Below are 24,744 nucleotides of genomic sequence, written 5' to 3'. Positions count from 1 at the left end.
GTTGGAGAACTTGCATAATCGGGAACTGACTAAATACTTTTTTGCCCCACTGTAGCTGAACTTTCATGTCTTCTTTTTAATAAACCCTTCTCTGTACCACTTCATCATGAAGCTGTATAACTGGGGATACAAAATGCAAAACATGCACTATTTAGAATTGTTTCAGTCTGTCACAGAAGCCTGTAACTTTTTCTGGGTTGTTTGGGTGTTTTGGTGTCTTTGCTCACTCTTCTCCTTCTTGCACAGTCACTCAGTTTTTGAGAACTGTCTACTCCAGTCAGAAATACCATAGTGTGCCATACTGTTTGTAGGTCTGATGTATATAAAGTTCAAGACATATTCAGTGACTTGGAAATGTTCATGTATCCATCCCCTGACTTGTCTGAAGAAAACTGCTAATTAAACTGATTATTTAAAGGTATTATACCAAAGTGGCCCATTGCTTATGCAACCCATCATCTTGGCTTTTATATTTTTAATTAATTTATATCAAGTTGTAGAGGTTTACTTTCAGTTTGAGTCTAAGAAAGATCATTTTAGAAATTCTTGTATTGAGATGCCTGATTTACTTTTGTAATTGAAATGCTATAAACAAATTAAAATGTGTGAAATACCAAGTGGCTGAATACTTTTGCAAGCCACTGTACTTGCCTTCTCGTGGGTTAGTGATGTTGGATTGTAAGTCTTGCCACCTTAAGGTGATAGTGATTAGGTCAAAGTCAGCTGTGGGCTCATAGATGAACAGATTCAGTTTTTATCTGCAACTCTTTTCTGACAAACCAGTGTGTCATATTTGGCCAGTCTAAATCCCTGTTTTTGTTGTTGTTGTTGTTGCTTTTTATAAAAATGATAACATCTGGTTTGAAGTGGATTAAATCCATATTAAGTTGGACCTTGAAACACTTTAAACATGTCCATTTTGCCTTTCTGTTTATCAAGATTAATTCCACCTAAAATCATATTTCCATCAATTCAGACTAATTTGGAACTGTTCAGATTAAGATCATATCTGATTTAAACAAGAAACAGCAGTTTAAATTTGAATGTACAGCTATTTATATCCATTAGCATTGTTTTAATGGAAATGAGAAAAAGAAAAAGCAGCAAATCCTTACATTGAGAATTTGGAACAATATAAAATTGTGCTTTTTTGTCTTTTTGACAAGTTAATTTTAAATTGTTGATCAATTAATAAAATAATAGACTTATTTTTATGTTCAACTAATAAGTTGAATTATGTCATCATTATTTAGCATCATCATTTGCAGGTTTAGTCAAGAGTATTGTCTGAATATAATGTCACTCATAGGTTTGAATTAATGATGCACTACATTTATCTGTCTCATGATGTGATGATGAGTGCTGTGAGCTCAGAGACTTAACTCAAGCAACACCTCCTGTTCCTTGTTATTATCACATTGAGTTAGAATGCGTACAGTGAGCTCCCCACTGAAATCAGAAATACTGCGTCATTTTATTTGGAAACCAGAGCCATTGATGGATAGATTTAGTTCTGTGTAGTATTTAGTGGTTTCCATGTTGCTTTGACGGAGATTTGGTATACTGTGATTCTGTGACAGGCAGCTGCATCCTGTTGTGGTTGTGAGGACACACCAGGTGATGTTACCTTATTGCAGCAAAATTGTGTCACTCTGTATACAAACAAACATACAATACAACAATACGAACAAATTGTTTCTGTCAGTGGCTGTTATTAAAGACGTGCACATGCATTCTCCTACTCTTGTGTCGATTCACCTGCCTCTGACTGTTACAACCCTCTTATTTTCCTTCATCCTTGTCCAGATTCACTTGAAGCAATCAGTCTAGTCAGGTTTTGCAGCAGTTTTAGCTAGTTTTGTCTTTATTCATTCATTTATTTATTTATTGGATCATATTTTCTTTTTGGAAAACCAACACTCAAATTATCTATAAAATATTTCACAGACAGGTGACAAATTAAAGTTAAAATATGCACGTAGGGCCCTATCTTGAAGAGCTGCAGCACTTGGTGTAAAATGCATAGTGCAAGTTCGTGTGTCCAACTTCACTTTGCTGTTTACATGGCATTTAATGAAATCATTAAGTAGGGTACAATGAGGCTATATTTAGTTAATTATTCATGGGTATGGTTGGTGCATAACATGAAATAAATAATCTGATTGTTGTCCATCTGTTATTCCCTGAAAATGCAAGTATGCCAGTATCTTAGTGCATTGCTGTTTTTTTTTTTTTTTTTTTTATTGATTCCTAGATGCATCATGATGCAAATGTTGTGAATTCTGTATTGATTCACAAATGTCAAGAATTATTTTATAAATGCTAATTGCAGTGGTACTAACGTAAGTGAAGTGCTTTTCATGTTGCACGCTGTAATGAAACGGAAAAACCACCTGTTTTTTTTTTAACTATCTGACAAACCACAGGACAAGAAACATGCAGTGACATGTTCTGACTTCATATGAGTATGGTTTTTAACTTCAAAGTCTAAAAAACAAACAAAACAGTTGAGTGATTGAGTGTTTCTTTGCACTGTTAAAGGAAAACGCCACTTTCATCTTTACCCTGTGTCAGCACATTAAAGTCTCTACTGACCGCTCCAGTCAAAGCAGACTGATAGTCTGTTTAAATTATTTCTTAGCCTTTTATGGAACAAACTATGTCATTTATAGCTGATCACTTAAAATTGTCTCTACAGCCATTTTCAATGTGGTGCTCTGTGTTGGAGCAACCCAGTCTCACGGATTGTCGTGATTCAGCAGCACGAAATATACATTAATCTATTGGTTCCTCGTATTGTTACAAAAAGTGCAAAATTTTCATCATGGCAGCACGAATTCATTATAATTCATTCTGTGATGGCTGCACGTAATTAAAAGTGCAGCGGGAGGGTCGGGGTGGATATGGTTAAGGTTAGGGAAAGGAGTAGGGTTAGGTTATGGTTAGGGTTAGGTTATGGTTAAGGTTAGGGGTAGGAGTAGGGTTAGTAATAGTGAGTTAAAAAAAACCTGTTACGAAAAATTGAATCAATTCGTGACGGGAGGATGTAAAAAAAAAAAAACGACTGGGCTCGTTGGAGCACATGTGCGTAGAGAGCACAATTTATTGTGAGTGAATGGGTGCAAATATGCCTGAGCTGTTAAAGAATGCATTGGAAGTAAAAGCATTTTGGATTACAAGTACTTTGCTTTACAAAGTACCAAGTAGTCACAGTGAGGAAAAAAGAAATCCTGCAAAGAAAGGTGAATTAAGAGATGAATTAAGATGATGATTAATGTGAAGTTGCGTTAGGAAGGGGAGCCCGTGTAAAAGTTGTACCAATTCAACATGCAGTTCCATCTGATATTTGCTGTTGCGACCCCTAGTGCAAACAAGGGAGCAATCAAAGGAACTTATTTACTTTATAAGCAGCAGAAAAACTCTGCAGTCAACTTTAAATCAGGTTTTGTTGTTGTTGTTGGCGTTTTGCTTTTTTTGGGGGGGCGGGGGGGGGGGGGGGGGTCTATGGCACGGTCACTTCCTGCTGCCTCATGATAGCAGTGCACCAGCACTGCACTTAGACCATATGAGGTGCGGTATAATAACATGCAAAATGAGTGCAATGAGTGCCCTTGCTGCTTACACAACATGGCTGCTGGAGGTGAAAATGACAACTCTGTGAGATATGTGTGCTGTGGAAGATGGGACCCACAGTGTCTTAATAAGGTACTAGACCAGCATGACTTTCCAAAACTGCTTCAGGGCTCTTCAGCTCACATTCATCTATTATATGAAACATGAGGCTCATCTCACCCAGAATTTGATGTAGATTCGTAACACCACTGTAGGCAAAAAAAAAAAAAAACACTGAGAAGGTTTGGCAGTCACTTTATTTATTTATTTTGTTTGTTAGTGTATTTCTAGCTAATATATTTTAAAACACAAAATTAGTATTTGATCTTTTACGCTGACGTTCACCTTGATCTTTAAAGGTCTAAATGAGCTTTTTATTATTTTTTAATAATGTCATCTTTGATTGAGGGCGATTCCTCAAAGACAAAATGTCTGAAGATATTGTCTCTGTGACTGTATACCTCAGGTGACAGTGAGGTTCAAATTTCTGAAAAAGGCTCAATTCAGTGGTGTCCAAACTATTCCAGAAAGGGCCGAGAGGGTGCAGGTTTTCTTTGGAGCCACTGACTCCAGCAGGTGATGCTAATCAGTGAAATCACCTGCTGGAGTCAGTGGCTCCAAAGAAAACCTGCACCCTCTCTGCCCTTTCTGGAATAGTTGGGACACCACTGGCTTAAATCTACAAAGCTTGCTACAAATTGGTAGTCGTGTCGGTCTGGAGGCTTGTATTCAACATTGGCAAAAATTATTATGCACTGTAAACGACACTACCATCTTCCTGGAAGAGCTTGACTCCGTCAAGATAAAAATCCATCATTGTAAAATAAAGACTTTATCCGATGACTAACCCAAAGCGTGACAGGCATTTCATGTCATGCAGTTCAATCACATGGAATTACCTGAACTCATTGTGCTTGTCAAGCCATTGTTCAGTTTGTTCCTTTAATTTGTTACCTGTCTGTGATTACAGACATAAACATCTCTAAAACAGAACTCGAATCTGTTGTACTCTCGTGTTGATTTTGTAAGTGATCAGGAAGCTGTTCATTCTTCTGATTCTAACTCTGTGCTCATAGTACTGTAACTCAGTTTGTAAAAGTATACACATTCAGTGCAACTATTTAAAACAGCTACTTTTACCAACATCAATAAATGTTTTGAAAGAGCTGAGTGTCTGAGGGTTTTTTCATTTACATTTTTTGTCCACATTCTGACTGTTTTTGAGAATTTTGATCTCTAATGGGGAGGTATTACATTCATGAGTTAAGAACCCCTGGTCAGTGTTATCATATGGGGCAAAACCAATTAAATTTTCATGTAATCAGCATTTGAATGACTATCATCAGATAGTGTGTCTCCGGAACTTGATGGAGGTTTGCGTTCTCTGAGTGCCTGTCTGGTTTATTATGTGGTTTCTAAAAGTAACACCAAAGTAACACACGTCTGTCGTGTTATGACAGAAGCAGTACGTCAGGAATGTGAAGTCTGTCTGATATTCTAGATATCGTGTTAGATTACTTTGACCATGGATGCCTCTCATCTTGGCGATGAATGCTCCAAGTCATTCAAAGGCAGTTGTATGTTGGTGCATTATTTCCTCACGTGGACAACTCGTACAAAAGACACAGCAAGAGTTGGTGTCAAACACAGTTCATTCTCTGAGTGGCACTGAGAATGCAGCGTTTGTTTAGCTTTATCCATCCTCCTCCTCATTTTAACTTTTTTTTTGTCATCATGCATCTTTATTTTGACTCATCCTCACTTTTCTCTTTTGTAATGCTCTACAACATCTCACCCTCTTTTTTGATCATTTTGATGTTGTAAAAGCTTAAATTGCAACACTTCACTCATTAGCCGTCTCCTTCATGTTGCCACCTGAATTCCTCAGTCTCCATCCTTGCTCTTTATCTGTCACCCTCCTTCCCATCTTCCTCTTTTCTCCTTTCTACACCCTTTCCTTGTTTATTTTTTTTAATCCCCTCTCCGTGGTCCTGAGTTTGTCCCTGGTTATAATGGTGCAGATTACAGGAGGCAGAGCGATACCGCATCTCTGCTGAGGAGGGAACCAGACGTTTCAAGATGGACTTTGCAAACAAGGCCGACAGCCTGCAGCGGCAGATTGGACACAGAGAACGACAGCTGTAAGCCAAACAAGTAAACACTGACCGGTGCACCACACGTGTGTGTGAGAACTTTGCAAAGCTGCAGACCTCAGAGAGTCTTCACACCTGTATCTTTGTGGAAAAGTGACATTAATATTAATAAACCTAAAGCATGAGCCTGACTTTAGGTGACACTCTGCCGTCCAGCTGTTTGTGACTTACACTTGTGTTCAAAATAATAGCCGTGTGTTTAAAAAGTGAGTAAAGCTCAAAATTCTTATAATAGCTTTTATGTCAAAAAGTTAATTTTGGACTCATCACTACAAATTATTTTGTTCTCTGTGCTGTTTGGTATATTGTTAGCAGGATGCTTTGTGGCATTTCAGAGTCCTGTATTTAAGTTGAAGTTATTTGTGGGTTTTTCTTTGCATCCCGAACAATTTTCCTGGCAGTTCTTGCTGAAATTGTTGTTGGTCTACCTGATCATGGTTTGGTTGCCCTCATTTTCCACTCCTTAATTAGAGTTTGAACACTGCTGATTGGCATTCTTAGGTCCTTGGTTATCTTTTTATATCCCTTTCCTATTTTATACAGTTGAATTACCTTTTCCAGCAGATCCCTTGACAATACTTTTGCTTTCTCCATGACTCAGAAACCAGAAACACCAGTGCAGCACTGGATGAAAGATGCAAGGGTCTGTCAGGAGCCCAGAAATTCAGTGACCTTTTATATATATATATATATATATATATATATACACACACACACACACACACACACACACACACTGATTACAAGCAAACAGCTCACAGGGGAGGATGGTTACCTTTGGTCGCCATTCAAACCTGTTTGTATCAACTTGTGTGCATATTATCGGGCATAAATCACCAGATTATGTAAACTTTTGATCAGTCATTTGGGTAGTTTAGATTTAAAAAGATTAAACACAGTTGTTTGACAATAAGTTGCTTCACACAACCACTAACCATGAGTGAAAAAAAGTTTTTGTGTTATCATTCATATTCTCTGAAAAATGGCCAGAAAAAAATCACAAATTCTGACAGGGTAGGTAAACATACGTATGAGCGCAACTGTATTATTTTGAACACAACTGTAAAAGAATAAATGCACAAATGAAAATATAAATGTTCTGTAAAGCAGTGTTGTGAGAAACAGTAATGTGAGCCTCAGTGCACCGGTGTTACTGCCATTTGGTTTGTGTTGGTTGGTTCCTGCAGCCACCAGTTGGAGATGGACATGAAGATCGAGAGGGAGTGGAGACAGACGTTACAAAATGATTTGGACAGGGAGAGAGAGATGGTGGCTCAGCTCAGTACAGAGGCACTGCAGATCAACGGTCTGAAAAAGGCAAGAAAATGGAGAGAAAATAAAGCTCTATGTGTCTGTTATCTGGTATGTTCACACGTTAGTGTGGCTTCTTACTGCACCAGACAATGGAATTGTACTTACTGTCAGGTGAGACTAATGAATTTTAATTAATCATATATGTATTTTTTTTTAAATGCCTCAAATGAATGAGGCATAGAGCAGAAATATGTGAAGTTCTGAGAAGCACAAAAGCAGTGAGCAAAAAAATACTCTTTAAAAACATTTACAGAAATATTTAAATGTATTAAAATAAACTGTGTATCCTGTGAACTTTGCAAAAATGACACTTCATGAACATATTGAGCATGACTCACTGCTTCACTACAAATACATTTAATCTGTTTTATATCACCTCAGTTAAGCTTGTACTGAAGTGTGATGTAGCAATTTTGACTTTGCATATCTGGGCTTTTATATATATATATATATATATATATATATATATATATATATTATATATATATATATATATATATATATATATATATATATATATATATATATATATATATAATTTTGGAATATAGATGTAAGAACTGGTGTGTGTGTGTGTGTCTGTCTGTGTGTAAGGGGGTATTTCTTGTACACATGCCACAGAGGTCTCAAACAAGCTATGCTAATCCTAAATTATGCTTAAATCAGGAGAATGTCTGTGAAAGCATGCATTGAATTGTGGGTATTTGGTAGATGCCGAACATCAAACACATAAAACATGTATTTAAAAAAAAAATTAGAATTATATAATTTAATAATGATCTTATTTGACCCAAGATCAATTTAATTTCAAAATCTGCTCCTAGAACATTTTTAAACCTCTTTGGAAAAAAAACTCCAAACAAATTTTGTCACTGTTGAAATATATGGTGTCCCAAAAAAAGTGCCACAAAATCATTTGACTCTAATTCTGCAACGGCTAATCTGAATTCTGTTTTTCTTTCTTTCTTTCTTTCTTTCTTTCTTTCTTTCTTTCTTTCTTTCTTTCTTTCTTCAAAAATCAAGTTACAGTTGTATGTAAAAGTTTGGTCACCCCTGATGATTTCCATGATTTTCCTTTATAAATCATTGGTTGTTTGGATCAGCAATTTAAGTTAAATATATCATATAGCAGACTAACACAGTAATATTTGAGAAGTGAAATGAAGTTTATAGGATTTACAGAAAGTGTGCAATAATTCTTTAAACAAAATTAGGCAGGTGCATAAATTTGGCACCCCAACAGAAAAAATACATGAATATTTAGTAGATCCTCCTTTTGCAGAAATAACAGCCTCTAAACACTTCCTATAGCTTCCATTGGGAGTCTGGATTCTGGTTGAAGGTATTTTGGACCATTCTTCTTTACAGAACATCTCAGGTTTGTTGGTTTCCGAGCATGGACAGCCCGCTTAAAATCACACCACAGATTTTCAATAATATTCAGGTCTGGGGACTGAGATGGCAATTCCAGAATGTTGTACTTGTTCCTCTGCATGAATGCCTTAGTAGATTTTGAGCAGTGTTTAGGGTTGTTGTCTTGTTGAAAGATCCAGCAGAGATGGATCTTCAACTTTGTCACTGATTCATGAACATTGATCTCAAGAATCTGCTGATATTGACTGGAATCCATGTGACCCTCAACTTTAACAAGATTCCCAGTACCTGCACTGGCCACACAGCATGATGGAACCACCTCCAAATTTGACTGTAGATAACAAGCGTTTTCCTTGGAATGCTGTGGGGGTTTTTTTTCAGCCATGCATACCGCCTCTTGTTATGTCCAAATAACTCAATTTTAGTTTCATCAGTCCACAGCACCTTATTCCAAAATTAAGCTGGGTTGTCCAAATGTGCTTTAGCATACCTCAAGCAACTCTGTTTGTGGCGTGTACGCAGAAAAGGCTTCCTCTGCATTACAGCGTCATACAGCATCTCCTTGTGCAAAGTGCGCTGTATAGTTGAACGATGCACAGAGACACAATCTAAAGCAAGATCATGTTGTTGGTCTTTGGAGCAGGTCTGTGGGTTAACTATGACTGTTCTCACCATCCTTTGCTTCAGCTTATCTGAGATTTTTCTTGGCCTGCCACTTCGGGCCTTAACTAGTACTGTGCCTGTTGTCTTCTATTTCCTCACTATGTTCCTCACAGTGGAAACTGACAGCTGAAATCTCTGAGATAGCTTTTTGTATCCTTCCCCTAAACCATGATGTTGAACAGTCTTTGTTTTCAGGTCATTTGAGAGGTGTTTAGATACTCTCATGTTGCCACTCATTAGAAGAGATGCAAAGAGGGGAAACATTTGCAAATGGACACCTTAAATACTCTTTCTCATGATTGGATTCACCTGTGTAAGGAGGTCAAGGGTCAATGCCAATTTTGTGTTCCAATAATTAGTGCTAAATAAGATAAGATAAAACTGCATTGATCTCACAGAGGAGAAATTCACATGTTACATCAGCTCTTAAAAAACACACAAGATGGGTGCAAGTAGAGCAAAATGTTAATCAGCAGTGTGTGCAAAGCAATAATAATAATACTTGTAACAGTACAATAAAATAAGAAAGAGGTATATATATATATATATATATATATATATATACACACACATACGAGGTCTGTGACAAAACTATCCGAACTTTTTATTTTTTTTTTCAAAAACTATATGGATTTGAATCACGTGCGCTTGCATCAGACAAGCTTGAACCTTCGTGCGCATGCGTGAGTTTTTTCATGCCTGTCAGTTGCGTCATTCGCCTGTGGGCAGGCTTTGTTGGAGGAGTGCTCTAGCTCCCTCGCCAGATTTTCATTCTCAGCAAACAGCTAAGCTACTGCCACTTTGTTCCATGAAATTTTTTTCAGAAACTCTGCCAGACAGCCAGCTGGAAACCATTTGGAAGATTCAGGTGGCTTTCGGTGAAGATTGTATCGGTATCACATGGATTAAGGACCATTAAAACTGGATTAAAAACGGCCCACGGCGGCGGAGGGCGAACCGCGCCCCAAGCAGCCATCGACAGGCTGAAACGAGCAGATCACTAACAAATTTAAGGCTCTGTTGATGCAGGACGTTGTGTGACTAGCAGAGAAGTTTCATAAGAGGTCGGGATTAGCACTTTATCGGCACATTCCACTGTTAAAGGAGATTTTGTAATGAAATACATGCGGACGGATTCGCGCGTCGGGACGCAGCCGCTCATGGCGCGGCGGGACAAAAAACACCTCCGTGTTGGAAACCATTCGTAAGATTCAGACGGTTTTCGGTGGTTTTTTAGTCGAGTGAGTATCCAAGAAATTGTTTAACAGCTGGGCATGTTCCAACTTGTCCTGTGAGACTTCCAACATGGAGGTGGTGTTTGTCCCGCGCCATGAGCGGCTGCGTCCCGATGCGCGAATTCGTCCGCACGTCTTTCATTACAAAATCTCCTTTAACAGTGGAATGTGCCGATAAAGTGCTGATCCCGACCTCTTATGAAACTTCTCTGCTAGTCACACGACGTCCTGCATCAACAGAGCCTTAAATTTGTTAGTGATCTGCTCGTTTCAGCCTGTCGATGGCCGCTCGGGGCGCGGGGCGCCCTCTGGCGCTGTGGCCGTTTTTAATCCAATTTTAATGGTCCTTAATCCGTGTGATACCAATACAATACTCACCGAAAGCCACCTGAATCTTCCAAATGGTTTCCAGCTGGCTGTCTGGCAGAGTTTCTGAAAAAATTTTCATGGAACTGCGGCAGTCGCTGTGCCATTCCTAAACAATAAAAATCCGCTGAGGGGGGTGGAGCAGTGCTCACTCAAAGCCTGCCCACAGGTGAATGACGCAACCGACAGGCGTGAAAAAACTCATGGATGCACACGAAGGTTCAAGCTTGTCTGATGCAAGCGCACATGATTCAATATAGATTTTGAAAAAAATAAAAAGGTCGGATACTTTTCTCACAGACCTCGTATATACATGCACACACATACGTATACACATACACACATAAATGTATTCAAATCAATAAAATAACAAGGGTGCCCAAATTTATGCACCTGCCTAATTTTGTTTAAATAATATTGCATACTTTCTGTAAAATACTAGAAACGTTATTTCATTTCTGAAATATCAGTGTGTTCGTCTGCTATATGATATATTTAACTGAAATTTCTGATCCAGACAACCAATGACTTATAAAGGAAAACCATGAAAATTATCAGGGGTGCCCAAACTTTTGCATACAACTGTATATGTGAGGAATTTCTTCTGATGTAGTTTAAGACTGATCCAATCAGGATGCCACTTACAATCAAGCAAAAAGACCAAATTGATTGTGCAAACCCAATGACAGTATCGTCATTTTGCAGTTAGAAAAGCTCCAGACAGAAAGACAATATGGAGGATTGTAAAGACGTTTCAAACTGATAGAACTGTTTGTAATGTTAACAAAGGGAGAGCTGGCCGAACCAGAGGAGAGGTACACATATTGAGCACATCTTGTGAATGCCAAAATTACTAGAAACTGAGGTGAATTACAATGAACACCAAGAGATAAAATTCCCTGAGATATGCTTCAAGATGACATATGACAGATATTGGTATCTAAAAATGCATAGATTTTGTATGGCTTTATTTTTGTGGCACTTTTTTGGGGACCACCTGTACATATAGACCACACTGTGAAATGTATGCTGTGGTCTAATGCTGCATTTTTATGTGCAGGAATTCCACCGTCTTCAGGATGAAAACTTTCAGCTGAAGACCATCTGTGAAGACCAAGAACGAGCTCTTGAGGAACTCGGTTCTAAACTCAGCGAGTAAATGTTCATGAATTACTTTTAAAAAGATGAACAGACACACACTTAGAATAGTTTCTAAAACAAATGAATCAGTAATTTATATATTTTTTAAGACATAGAAGTCAATTTAATGTTTAAAGAACATGTCACATATTATTTGACTTCCCAGTCTCTCTGCACACATACGCTAATAATTAGTAGTTGCTGATGTATTTTATTGCTAATTATTCCCCTCTGAGCATTAGCAGGAGCATTTCCGGGAAAATGTCTTAGTCTGCAATTCTCGGCATTTCCCGGCCTGTAACGCACAGTTTAGTAAAAGCAGAAACATCCCGATTGTGGATAGACAGAGTGAAACAAACCTGTTACGTCCAACAACAAAGCCTCATTCGAAAGTGATTGCTCAGATGTACAGAGACATACAGAGAGGAGACATCACATTTTACCCTGAAACTCTTAACTTTTTTACAGTCTGTTGGATTTTGGAACCTAACGTGGGGTTACACGCTGTTTGTGTCGCAGGAACGCTGTTGTAACATGCGCCTCTCAGTTGTTATACTGCTGCTGTGAACATGGACGTGGAATGTCTCCACGATGTTGGTTTTCACAGGCTGCCTGAACATGCAGATGTATTTCTTACATTGTCTTACAAGTCAGAATATGTTATTTTCAGGAGATAATGGACTTTCTATCTAGTGTGCCAGAACTGTGAGAGAACTTGAGTAGCTGACAGCGGAGCTGCAGTCAGACATTACTCTCTGGTTGGCAATTGCATGTGATCCGTATGTGAAGACTTATAATGGACCTGCACATGTTCTCTGACTGGCGATCACGCACGCATTGCGTGTATGGGGGCTTCTTTTATGGTGTGGACTTTACATATTTAATCTCATAAATCATTCAACAACTGGGTGAGTTGTCTGTTCTGTTTTTTTCCCTTTTGTATTTTGTTCTTGTCAGTGGAGCTGGTAGGCTTTATTTTTATTTTACTTTGAATCTGTCGGAATTTGGATTTGGATGTTTGCACAGCAGCACGCTGTTTTAATGCACACTTCTTAGCTGTTTTACTGCTTCTGTGAACATGAATGTGGAATGTCTCCACGATGTTTTTCATAGGATGCCTGATCACACAGATATAGTTTTTAGATTTTTCACAGTTATCTACATGACAACACTTATAAGTGTGCACAAAGCTGAGCCTCAAGCAGAGATTGTTTTTAACAGGCTACATTTATGATTAATGGCCGTGCAGGTGCACTAAATCTTCTCACAGCTGCTGCTTTTACCGTGATTGCATCCAAATGAACATTTATCACTTAAAAATGAGTCATCATAACATGGCCTCACACTTATGTAAACTTTGGAATTAATCTGTGGCTCAGTTCTTAACAGTAGCAGATACATTCCATTCAAGGGTGAGCTGGGACGTCTCTAAAAGCTACATTACTGCTGGCAGAAACACTCAAGTATTCACGAGTACTTTGTTTTTGGCAGTCTCCGTAGCTGTTTGTTGCGAATTCCATATACTTTGAACCCGGTCACAGAAGTGCACAAAGTAATTTCGGTGTACCATCGGATGGTCACTAACAGCCTAAACTAAATCCAAATTATGATTTTGGTGTGACATGTCCTTTAAATCTCATTAAAAAGTGAAGATTATCTGAAGGTCTCGCTAGTTATTGAATTTATTTAAGAGTCTCAAGGTTATGAAGACCCATTTCGATATTCGTTTTTGTGTGTGTGTAGTTTGTTACCCCACATATATTTGCAGTTTCTGAGTATGTCCCGCTGGCTTTGAGTAAACTTGATGCACATAAAACAGAACTATTTAACTGTTAGAATCAAAGATTCATCACTGACAGGATGGTGACTTTTTTTCTATCATCAGATCCAACTGAAGATTGAGGACATCAAAGAAGCAAACAAAGCTCTTCAGGTACAGAAGCAGCCACTTACAGAGAGAAAAAAAAACCTGAAATTAAAGTTTTTCTGTCACTGTTGATGACCGTGGTTCTTGTTTGCTGTTTCAGGGGGGCCAGGTTTGGCTGAAGGACAAAGAAGCGAGCCGCTGCAAGCTGTGTGAGAAAGAGTTTTTCCATCTCAAGGAGAAAGGTCAGTCATCAGATCAACTTCACTTGGGCAAACTGACACTGTGACACATCCTTAGGCTCCAAATATGTAAAAAATCTGAAATCCTATTTGCAAAACACTTACATGTTCTCTTCTGTTTTGCTTCTTTTTAGTTCAGTTACTGAGGAAATTGTTGTAATTTCCAGTAGCTATTAAAGGACAAGTTGACTTTTTACAGTCGTCGCTGTTTGCGATTAAACCTACGCACTCTGCAGTGTTCACATTCAGGAAGCTCAGATCACAGAATCTGGAAGTTTTAATGACTCAAAATGATTGATCAGTTATTAAAATAGTTGCTGATTAGTTTGAGTTGATTAATGATCGATAATAGTTGTAGCTCTAATGACTAATGATGACAGTTGTGTTCAAAATAGCAGTGTTTAAAAAAGTAAATAAAGCTCAAAATCCTGATAATAGTTTTTATTTCCATACATGCAAATGCATTGGGAACACTGCACATTCTATTCCAAATAAAAACAGGAAGAAAAATGTATCAATTTATTTAATTTATATAGCGCCAAATCACAACAAAGCTGCCTCAAGGCGCTTCAAACAAGTAAGGTCTAACCTTACCAACTCTTAGAGCAAGCACACAGGCGACAGTGGTAAGGAAAAACTCCCTCTGATGATTTGAGGAAGAAACCTCAAGCAAGTCAGACTCAAGAGGATTGACCCTCTGCTTGAGCCATGCTGCAGACACACTTGACAATACAAATTACAGGAAATTTTGGGAGTCCATGGTCATGTCCATGATGGGAGGCTGGTTGGGGAGGGGAGGGGAAGGGGGTTTAGGTCCACATATCCTATCTATTTCATGACCATTACAGAAGAAGACACCCATTCGCACTTCTGGATGGAGCCGCACCTCAGACAGAGAGAAAAAAACAGAATCAGGTGGCAGAAAGACAACAAATGAGATATAATTTCTCAGCAACAAGAAAAACAGAAGAAATACTAAGGTGATCGCCGACCACTAGACCTGAGCTACAATTAAAGACCCAGACTTTAGATAAAGTTGAGGCCGCGACCCCCTGTGTGTACTAATGAAATGAATTTAAAAGGGTAGGAAGCATAGTAACATACTATGCCAGTTTGCTAGCCATATGAAAGGGAAAATAAGTGCATCTTAAGGCTGAAGTTGAAAGTCTCTACAGAATCTGACTGTTTTATTGATGCAGGGAGATCATTCCACAGAACAGGGGCCCGATAAGAGAAAGCTCTGTGAGCCACAGACTTTTTATTCACCCTAGGGACACAAAGTAGTCCTGCGCCCTAAGAACGCAAAACCCAGGCCAGTATGTAGGATTTAATTAGTTCAGCTAAGTAGGGAGGTGTCAGTCCGTGAACAATTTTATAGGTTAATAGCAGAATCTCAAAATCTGATCTCACTGGGACAGGAAGCCAGTGAAGAGATGCCAGAATGGGTGTAATGTGGTCAAACTTTCTGCTTCCTGTCAAAAATCTGGCAAAGCCTTTCGAAACAATTGGAGACCCCTAATGTTAGACTGTGGTAAACCAGAAAATAGAACATTGCAGTATCCAATCTAGAAGAGACAAACGTATGAATCAGGGTCTCAGCATCAGCCATAGACAGGATGGGATGAATCTTTGCTATATTTTGCAGTTGAAAGAAAGCAGTCCTTGTAATATCTCTAATGTGGAGGTCAAAGGACAACGTAGGATCAAAAATTACCCCAAGGTTCCTCACTTTGTCAGTATGATGTATGACACACGAGCCTAGGCTAAGCGTTAACTGGTCAAATTGATGCCAATGTAGGGGATTTTCTGCCTGTTGATCCCCTCCCACTAATTTTATGTGGTGAGCGAACTTGAAAACTCAGAGACTGACAGGACACGGACTTCAAAAACCAGATGTTGTATTGAGAAGATGCCTACACTGAACAGAGTCAGCTAAGACAACCCTGGGATCTTGGAACAAAATGTCACATGCACTGTTGTGAACAAGAGCCCCGACATTAGGTTAGCCTGCTTTTTTAAGCCTGCTCTCTTGCCCTGTCGCGTGGATCAGAGGACCTATGTGATTGGTTGGAGAGTTTTGCGTTCAACATTGTAAGCGGGTGAGTGGCAGCGTTGTTATGGTCAGCAGTATCTGTCATATCAAAACTTTGTGCTGCATGTGTTTGTGTCAGCGTGATGAGCAAAGAAAACATTTTATGGTGCCCGCTGTCTCAGACAGAGATACGAAGACCTTAGTTCTATCAGTTTAGGCTGTACGCAAATGATGACATGCATCAGAGCACACGCAAGCAGTCAGGTCAAATCCAGTCTGTAACGTTTTGTGGTCTGAGGACAGGCGTCATGGAACATTCCATCTGACACTGATGTCTCATTGGATCAAGAACCATCATTTCAGTCTTGTCAGAGTTTAAAAGTAGGAAATTGCGAGACATGCAGCTTTTCACTGATGCAATGCAATCCTCTAAGGATTTTATGTGGATGAGATTACCAGCAGTTATCGGCATGTACGAGGTCTATTAGAAAAGTATCCGACCTTATTGTTTTTTTCAAAAACCATATGGATTTGAATTATGTGTGATTGCGTCAGACAAGCTTGAACCTTTGTGGGCATGCGTGAGTTTTTTCACGCCTGTCGGTTGCGTCATTAGCCTGTGAGCAGGTTTTGAGTGAGGAGTGGTCCAGCCCCCTCGTCGTTGTTTCATTGCCAGGCAATGGCGGAATGATTTGGGCTTTTTTTCCCATCAGAATTTTTTCAGAAACTGTTAGAGACTGGCAGCTGGAAACCATTAGAAAAATTTATCTGGCTTTCGGTGAAAATGTTATGGGCTTGGTAGAGAATAAGGAGTGTTACCGTCGCTTTAAGGACGGCCCCCAGCGGCTGTGGGGCGCGCTGCGCTCTGAAGCCACCATCGACAGGCTGAATGACCATTTCATTTCTAAACGGATGGCTGTCTGGATCCGTGACCATCGTGTGCCATTTCTCTGGTTATCACAAGAGCTGGGCATCAACCATTTTCCGGCAGATTTCACTTTTAACAAGAGATTTTGTCATGGAAAGCCGAGTGGAGGCTTCGCGCGTCACGATGGATTCGCTACTGGAGCGAGACAAAACCACCTCCATTTTGGTCTTACAGGACGGCTTTGAGATGGCGTTTAGACAGCTGTCGGTGGTTTTTCCATCGAGTGATTATCCGAGAAATTGTGGATGTGCCTGGACATGCCAGAACATGTCCTGTGAGGCTTCATCACGGCGTTGCTTTGCGCCATGCGGCGCCACCGCGATACGCGGAATTCCTCCGCACGTCTGTCTCAATGTGCCGAAAAAGTGCTGATGTCCACCTCTTTTCACAATTCCTGTGCTAGTCAGACGACGTCCCGGATAAAACACAGCGTTTTTGAGTATATTTCTTATTATTACATGGGAAACAAGGTACCAGTAGATTCTCACAATTCCAACAAGACCAAGCATTCATGATATGCACACTCTTAAGGCTATGAAATTGGGCTATTAGTTAAAAAAAGTAGAAAAGGGGGTGTTCACAATAATAGTAGTGTGGCATTCAGTCAGTGAGTTCGTCAGTTTTGTGGAACAAACAGGTGTGAATCAGGTGTCCCCTATTTAAGGATGAAGCCAGCATCTGCTGAACATGCTTTTCTCTTTGATAGCCTGAGGAAAATGGGACGTTCAAGACATTGTTCAGAAGAACAGCGTAGTTTGATTAAAAAGTTGATTGGAGAGGGGAAAACTTATACGCAGTTGAAAAAAATTATAAGCTGTTCATCTACAATGATCTCCAATGCTTTAAAATGGACAAAAAAACCAGAGACCCTTGGAAGAAAATGGAAAACAACCATCAAAATGGATAGAAGAATAAACAGAATGGCAAAGGCTCACCCATTGATCAGCTCCAGGATGAGTTACCTGTAAGTGCTGTGACAATTAGAAGACGCCTGTGTGAAGCTAATTTATGTGCAAGAATCCCCCGCAAAGTCCCTCTGTTAAATAAAAGACGTGCAGAAGAGGTTACAGTTTGCCAAAGAACACATCAACTGGCCTAAAGAGAAATGGAGGAATATTTTGTGGACTGATGAGAGTAAAATTGTTCTTTTTGGGTCCAAGGGCCGCAGACAGTTTGTGAGACGACCCCCAAACTCTGAATTCAAGCCACAGTTCACAGTGAAGCATGGTGGTGCAAGTATCATGATATGGGCATGTTTCTCCTACTATGGTGTTGGGCCTATATATCGCATACCAGGTATCATGGATCAGTTTAGATATGTCAAAATACTTGAAGAGGTCATGTTGCCTTATGCTGAAGAGGACATGCTCTTGAAATGGGTGTTTCAACAAGACAATGACCCCAAGCACACTAGTAAACAAGCAAAATCCTGGTTTCAAACCAACAAAATTAATGCCTCGCAGATGTGAAGAAATCATGAAAAACTGTGGTTATACAACTAAATACTAGTTTAATGATTCACAGGTTTGCTGAAAAAGCAGTTTGAACATAATAGTTTTGAGTTTGTAGCGTCAACAGCAGATGCTACTATTATTGTGAACACCCCCTTTTCTACTTTTTTTTTTTACTAATAGCCCAATTTCATAGCCTTAAGAGTGTGCATATCATGAATGCTTGGTCTTGTTGGATTTGTGAGAATCTACTGAATCTACTGGTACCTTGTTTCCCATGTAACAATAAGAAATATACTCAACCTGGATTAATCTTTTTAGTCACATAGCACTACTATTATTCTGAACACTACTGTAGGTGGCGCAATCATGTCAAGTGTAGCTTTGAATGCCAAGTATAAACTGTCCACAAGACTGTCAACTGATTGGGCATTTTCCAAATGTGACGCTAAGATATCCAGTAGCCTAGCTCCAAGTTCAAGTGTAGTTGATATGTCACCGCAATGATAAGTAAGGTTGTTGTTCCACTAAAAACGAGGAGGAAATGCCCTTGAAATGGGTGTTTCAACAAGACAACAACCCCAAACACACCAGCAAGTGAGCACTGGAGTATTTTGTTTATGCCAATATAATTCAAACTGGTTTTCTTTGAAATATACTATTCCAGTGTACCTGTTTTCCAAGATAAACAATATCATTAGAATTTTCCCCACAGAAATTGTAAATCTTTGAGAGCTTTTGCACCCACTCGTGCATATTAATGTAAAAATGTACTGTTGTGGACACTGGTTCCTGTTTGTGTTTGATGTTGTAAATCTTTGTTGGTCTGCAGCACCACTGTCGGAATTGTGGAGAGATTTTCTGCAACGGCTGCTCTGACAATGAGCTCCCACTGCCCGCCTCTCCAAAACCGGTCAGAGTCTGCGACACCTGCCACGCCCTCCTCCTCCAACGGTGCTCGTCCAATCCGACATGATTGAGTCAACAGACTGTGGATGTTTCCAGAGATGTTCCAACAAAGTGGCCTCAAACCTTCACTTGTTCCTGAACACTCAGACATGTTTACGTGGGTACAAAAGGTCAAATTTTGGGGTGTTCAGCCTAAGGGAGCAGGACAGGATCCACAAAACTCCCATTCTGTCCTCAAACAATTGGTGTCAAATACAAAACTCTTCCTGTCCAGGAATGAATGTTTTCACTCGATCTGAGAACTGGTTTATCATAAGCACTGACATATCCCTGTGCCTGTGCAAATGTCATGAATGTTGCCAAACTGAGCTCCACATTTAGGAACTTGCAGTTTCTGGAGGCCTGAAGTATTTCAATGCAGCAGCACTCCAAGTGTTGAGAGGTCCGTCATTGTAAAGGTACATTTCACTGTTAGAAATGGTTAATCCAGTGACCGACGTGTGTTTGAACTGGTTTTATGAACTACTGATTCTGCTTGACCACTGCTGACACGTTAGTGAAGACTGAAGCACCAACACAAAGCCACAATGTGTGTTTAAACATGCCAAGAATATATGTGATTGTGTTGAATACACGTTTTGTACTTTGAAAACAAATAGTTTTTAAGCTTTCCTTTGATACATTAGGTGAAATGCTGCTTTTTTCCCTGACAGGGAAAACAATCACTCTTTTGAAAATATTTGGTTAATGTGTGACAAAGAAATGCTGTAAATTATAAAGTCTTCAGTCTTAAAACACTTCTTTGATTTTTATGTAGTGTGTATATAGATATTTATATAGTGGCTAAGTGGATCCTTGTCATTTGATTAGTGGCTTGAATGTCACATGACCAGTGGTGGGCACAGTTCCGCTAATCCGCTAACCACTAATTATTGAAGCTAATGTTTTCATTATCGGATTAGCCTTTCAGACAACTTTGAAAACCATCATCGGACCAATTATCTTCAGATACGTTTTGGTCCAATCATTTTTAGACCACTAACATTTTTGGAGGTGTGGTGAACAAAGCTTTACAGTTACAAACATTTATTAAGTTTAAAACCATTTCAGTACCTACCTGTTAAATGTTTCATTGTAGATGTGTAGTCCTCTGCAAACAGAGGACAGCTGGTGCCAGAAAAAAAACGCTTTATTCTCTGAAGCAAAGGAAAACTGGTCACAAGGAAGAAAAAGCTCATTTCTTTTGACCCCATACACATACGAGGTCTGTGAGAAAAGTAACGGACCTTTTTATTTTTTTCAAAAACTATATGGATTTGAATCACGTGCGATTCCATCAGCCAAGCTTGAACCCTCGTGCGCATACGTGAGTTTTTCCACGCCTGTCGGTTGCGTCATTCGCCTGTGGGCAGGCTTTGAGTGAGCACTGGTCCACCCCTCCCGTCGGAATTCTTTTGTCTGAGAACTTGCTGAGAGACTGGCGCTTTGCTTGATCAAATTTTTTCAGAAACTGTGAGACACATCCAAGTGGACACCATTCGAGAAATTCAGATGGTTTTCGGTGAAAATTTTTTGGGCTGATGAAAGATTAAGGAGTGTTACTATCGCTTTAAGGACGGCGCCGGAGGGCGTGCTGCGCCCCGTGCCGCCGCCGTCAGCCTGTTCAAGCTGAAAACTTCCAAATTTAAGGCTCTGTTGATCCAGGACGTCGTGAGAGAGCAGAGAAGTTTCAGAAGAGGTCGGGATCAGCAGTTTATCCGGACATTCCACTGTTAAAGGAGATTTTGTAATGAAAGACGTGTGGACGGATTTGCGCGTCGGCACGCAGCCGCTCATCGCGCAGCGGCACAGAAAAACACCTTTGTGTTGGAAACCATTCGTAAGATTCAGGCGGCTTTTGATGGCTTTCAGTTGAGTGAGTATCCGAGAAATTGTTTAACAGCTGGGCATGTTCCAACTTGTCCTGTAAGGCTTCCAACGGAGGTGTACTGGAGACAATACTGGAAGTTATTGGTTATGCTGCATTCACACCGGACGCCACGCGACACCAGAAATTCACATCCCTCACCTGTCGATGGATGTGCCACCATTGCCCGGTGTGTCGCTCTGCTTGAGCCGCGTTCACACCGGACGCCACAAATTCATTTGCTGCAGGAGCTGCGTTTGGATGACGGCCGCTTTCAGCAGTACTTCCGCCTCTCCAGGACCCAGTTTGAGGACCTCCTGTCCCGTTCATGCGCGCATATGTGAACCAAAAAAAAAAACAAACTGGCTGCTGCTGCAGTTCCAGTTCCTCGCTGTCCTCTCCAACTCTGTCATAATTGTGTTAAATGATTAAAGGACAAAGGGGTGTAAGTGCTGCTCACAGGCTGATTACCAGAGACAGGACATGTCCACATCAAGTATAAACTCCAGACAGCTACACGTCACTACATATCCAGTCCCTGATTGGTCATCGCGGTGCGACAAGACGAAAAAGTTCAGATTTTTCAACTTTGGGAAGAGGGTGACGCGGCGCGATGCAACGCGATATCACGCCACAAAGGTGCCAATCGCTCAAAATCGCTTTATTCAGGTCGCTTGATTCGCGTGCATTGCATCGCATTGCATGGCTTGAACTTTTGTGGCGCGACGATGCGTCCTTCCATAGGGATTACCTGCCGCCACCGGCGCTCGCTGGCAAATTTTGGGCTGGCATCCGGTGTGAACACGGCATTAGCTATAGCTTCCAATAAATTTCTGGGTGGTTTATCGGTTTAGCTTTATAAAAGATAACTTTTCAGTTAGCTGGTTAGCTGTTATCAAAGCTAACTTTTTGTTTAGCTGTGCCTACCACTGCACATGACATACAAGCCAATACCATTTGCCATTCGCCCTATAGAGGGTTTTCATGTGACATATCGGTCACGTCATTTTGTGTCCCACGGCCATTCTGGATTACGACGCGGTGGCCACTGTGATACACTACATGCATTTGGCGAACACTTGCAGACGCTTCAACGTCGGTGTAAAGAAGTGTCACGGCACCGTGGCGCTGAGAGATCCGCTGCTACCAGAAATCCACTGCTCCCAGAATTTTATTTTATTCTGCAATAACATTATATAAGAATACATAAAAATACTGCCAAGGATAACACAAGAATGCTTCCAATACGGATGCTTATTTGCATTGTGTTCCTCGAGCACCGAGCTGCTGATCCGCAAGCTGCCCTTCCAGCACCTGGTGAGAGAAATCGCTCAGGACTTCAAAACGACCTCCGCTTTCAGAGCTCCGCTGTGATGCTCTACAGGAGACTGGCGAGGCTGACCTGGTCGGCAGCTTCCTAGTTCACAATATCGCAGTGTGACACTGTTGGCCAGTTCGTTACATCACCACTAAATTCACTATCTGGTATAAGATACGGATCCACTGAACCAACTGCTACACATTTATCACAATAATTAACTTTATCTCGAGGATTTAAAGCATCGTAATAACCGTACATTCTCTCCATTTCTCTCAAAAATTCTTGAAAGGGTAGTTGTAAAACAGCTAACTGATCATCTGCAGAGGAATGGTCTATTTGAAGAGTTTCAGTCAGGTTTTAGAATTCATCATAGTACAGAAACAGCATTAGTGAAGGTTACAAATGATCTTCTTATGGCCTCGGACAGTGGACTCATCTCTGTGCTTGTTCTGTTAGACCTCAGTGCTGCTTTTGATACTGTTGACCATAAAATTTTATTACAGAGATTAGAGCATGCCATAGGTATTAAAGGCACTGCGCTGCGGTGGTTTGAATCATATTTGTCTAATAGATTACAATTTGTTCATGTAAATGGGGAATCTTCTTCACAGACTAAAGTTAATTATGGAGTTCCACAAGGTTCTGTGCTAGGACCAATTTTATTCACTTTATACATGCTTCCCTTAGACAGTATTATTAGACGGTATTGCTTAAATTTTCATTGTTACGCAGATGATACCAGCTTTATCTATCCATGAAGCCAGAGGACACACACCAATTAGCTAAACTGCAGGATTGTCTTACAGACATAAAGACATGGATGACCTCTAATTTCCTGCTTTTAAACTCAGATAAAACTGAAGTTATTGTACTTGGCCCCACAAATCTTAGAAACATGGTGTCTAACCAGATCCTTACTCTGGATGGCATTACCCTGACCTCTAGTAATACTGTGAGAAATCTTGGAGTCATTTTTGATCAGGATATGTCATTCAAAGCGCATATTAAACAAATATGTAGGACTGCTTTTTTGCATTTACGCAATATCTCTAAAATCAGAAAGGTCTTGTCTCAGAGTGATGCTGAAAAACTAATTCATGCATTTATTTCCTCTAGGCTGGACTATTGTAATTCATTATTTTCAGGTTGTCCTAAAAGTTCCCTAAAAAGCCTTCAGTTAATTCAAAATGCTGCAGCTAGAGTACTGACGGGGACTAGAAGGAGAGAGCATATCTCACCCATATTGGCCTCTCTTCATTGGCTTCCTGTTAATTCTAGAATAGAATTTAAAATTCTTCTTCTTACTTATAAGGTTTTGAATAATCAGGTCCCATCTTATCTTAGGGACCTCGTAGTACCATATCACCCCAATAGAGCGCTTCGCTCTCAGACTGCAGGCTTACTTGTAGTTCCTAGGGTTTGTAAGAGTAGAATGGGAGGCAGAGCCTTCAGCTTTCAGGCTCCTCTCCTGTGGAACCAGCTCCCAATTCAGATCAGGGAGACAGACACCCTCTCTACTTTTAAGATTAGGCTTAAACTTTCCTTTTTGCTAAAGCTTATAGTTAGGGCTGGATCAGGTGACCCTGAACCATCCCTTAGTTATGCTGCTATAGACGTAGACTGCTGGGGGGTTCCCATGATGCACTGTTTCTCTTTTTGCTCTGTATGCACCACTCTGCATTTAATCATTAGTGATCGATCTCTGCTCCCCTCCACAGCATGTCTTTTTCCTGGTTCTCTCCCTCAGCCCCAACCAGTCCCAGCAGAAGACTGCCCCTCCCTGAGCCTGGTTCTGCTGGAGGTTTCTTCCTGTTAAAAGGGAGTTTTTCCTTCCCACTGTAGCCAAGTGCTTGCTCACAGGGGGTCGTTTTGACCGTTGGGGTTTTACATAATTATTGTATGGCCTTGCCTTACAATATAAAGCGCCTTGGGGGCAACTGTTTGTTGTGATTTGGCGCTATATAAAAAAAAATTGATTGATTGATTGATTTTTCTATCACGCACCAGCCTCCTTGTAATCCAGAATGGAGACAGCACCTGTCCTGCAGTAAATCGGTCACATGATTGAAAACCCTCTATTGACGTATCCCATAATCCCTTGCGTGCCAGAGTCGCTGCAGTCAAACATATAGAGAATCAACATGACAATTGTAAATGAATATTATACTACAAAAATGTTAATTTTTTTTATGCTTTTCATCACATTAATAAGAGACTGCTGCATGATACCCTGA

General features: G+C 40.2%; 1 protein-coding gene and 1 long non-coding RNA gene across 2 annotated transcripts in view; one reads left to right on the top strand and one right to left on the bottom strand.

The window, feature by feature from the left end:
• The window catches only part of rufy2 (RUN and FYVE domain containing 2), a 128,999-nt gene extending 109,068 nt beyond the window's left edge, over window positions 1-19,931 (top strand). The window contains 8 exon segments of the mRNA XM_034187447.1: window positions 5,634-5,753; window positions 6,953-7,082; window positions 11,778-11,872; window position 12,205; window positions 13,743-13,790; window positions 13,885-13,944; window positions 13,946-13,966; window positions 19,207-19,931. Of these exon segments, the coding sequence (XP_034043338.1) occupies window positions 5,634-5,753; window positions 6,953-7,082; window positions 11,778-11,872; window position 12,205; window positions 13,743-13,790; window positions 13,885-13,944; window positions 13,946-13,966; window positions 19,207-19,350 (619 nt within the window). The 3' untranslated portion in view covers window positions 19,351-19,931.
• On the bottom strand, window positions 841-17,422 carry LOC117525580. The gene is made up of 4 exons (XR_004565094.1): window positions 17,412-17,422; window positions 15,013-15,015; window positions 13,811-13,826; window positions 841-1,650 (listed from the first exon to the last, which is right to left on the bottom strand). It is a non-coding gene; the product is annotated as an uncharacterized LOC117525580 (long non-coding RNA).
• Window positions 19,932-24,744: the final 4,813 nt, after the last annotated feature.

Source organism: Thalassophryne amazonica, chromosome 2 (genome assembly GCF_902500255.1).
Source record: "Thalassophryne amazonica chromosome 2, fThaAma1.1, whole genome shotgun sequence".
Taxonomy (NCBI): Eukaryota; Metazoa; Chordata; class Actinopteri; order Batrachoidiformes; family Batrachoididae; genus Thalassophryne; species Thalassophryne amazonica.
Note: the sequence above shows the minus strand (reverse complement) of the source record. Positions and strands in the feature narration are given on the sequence as shown.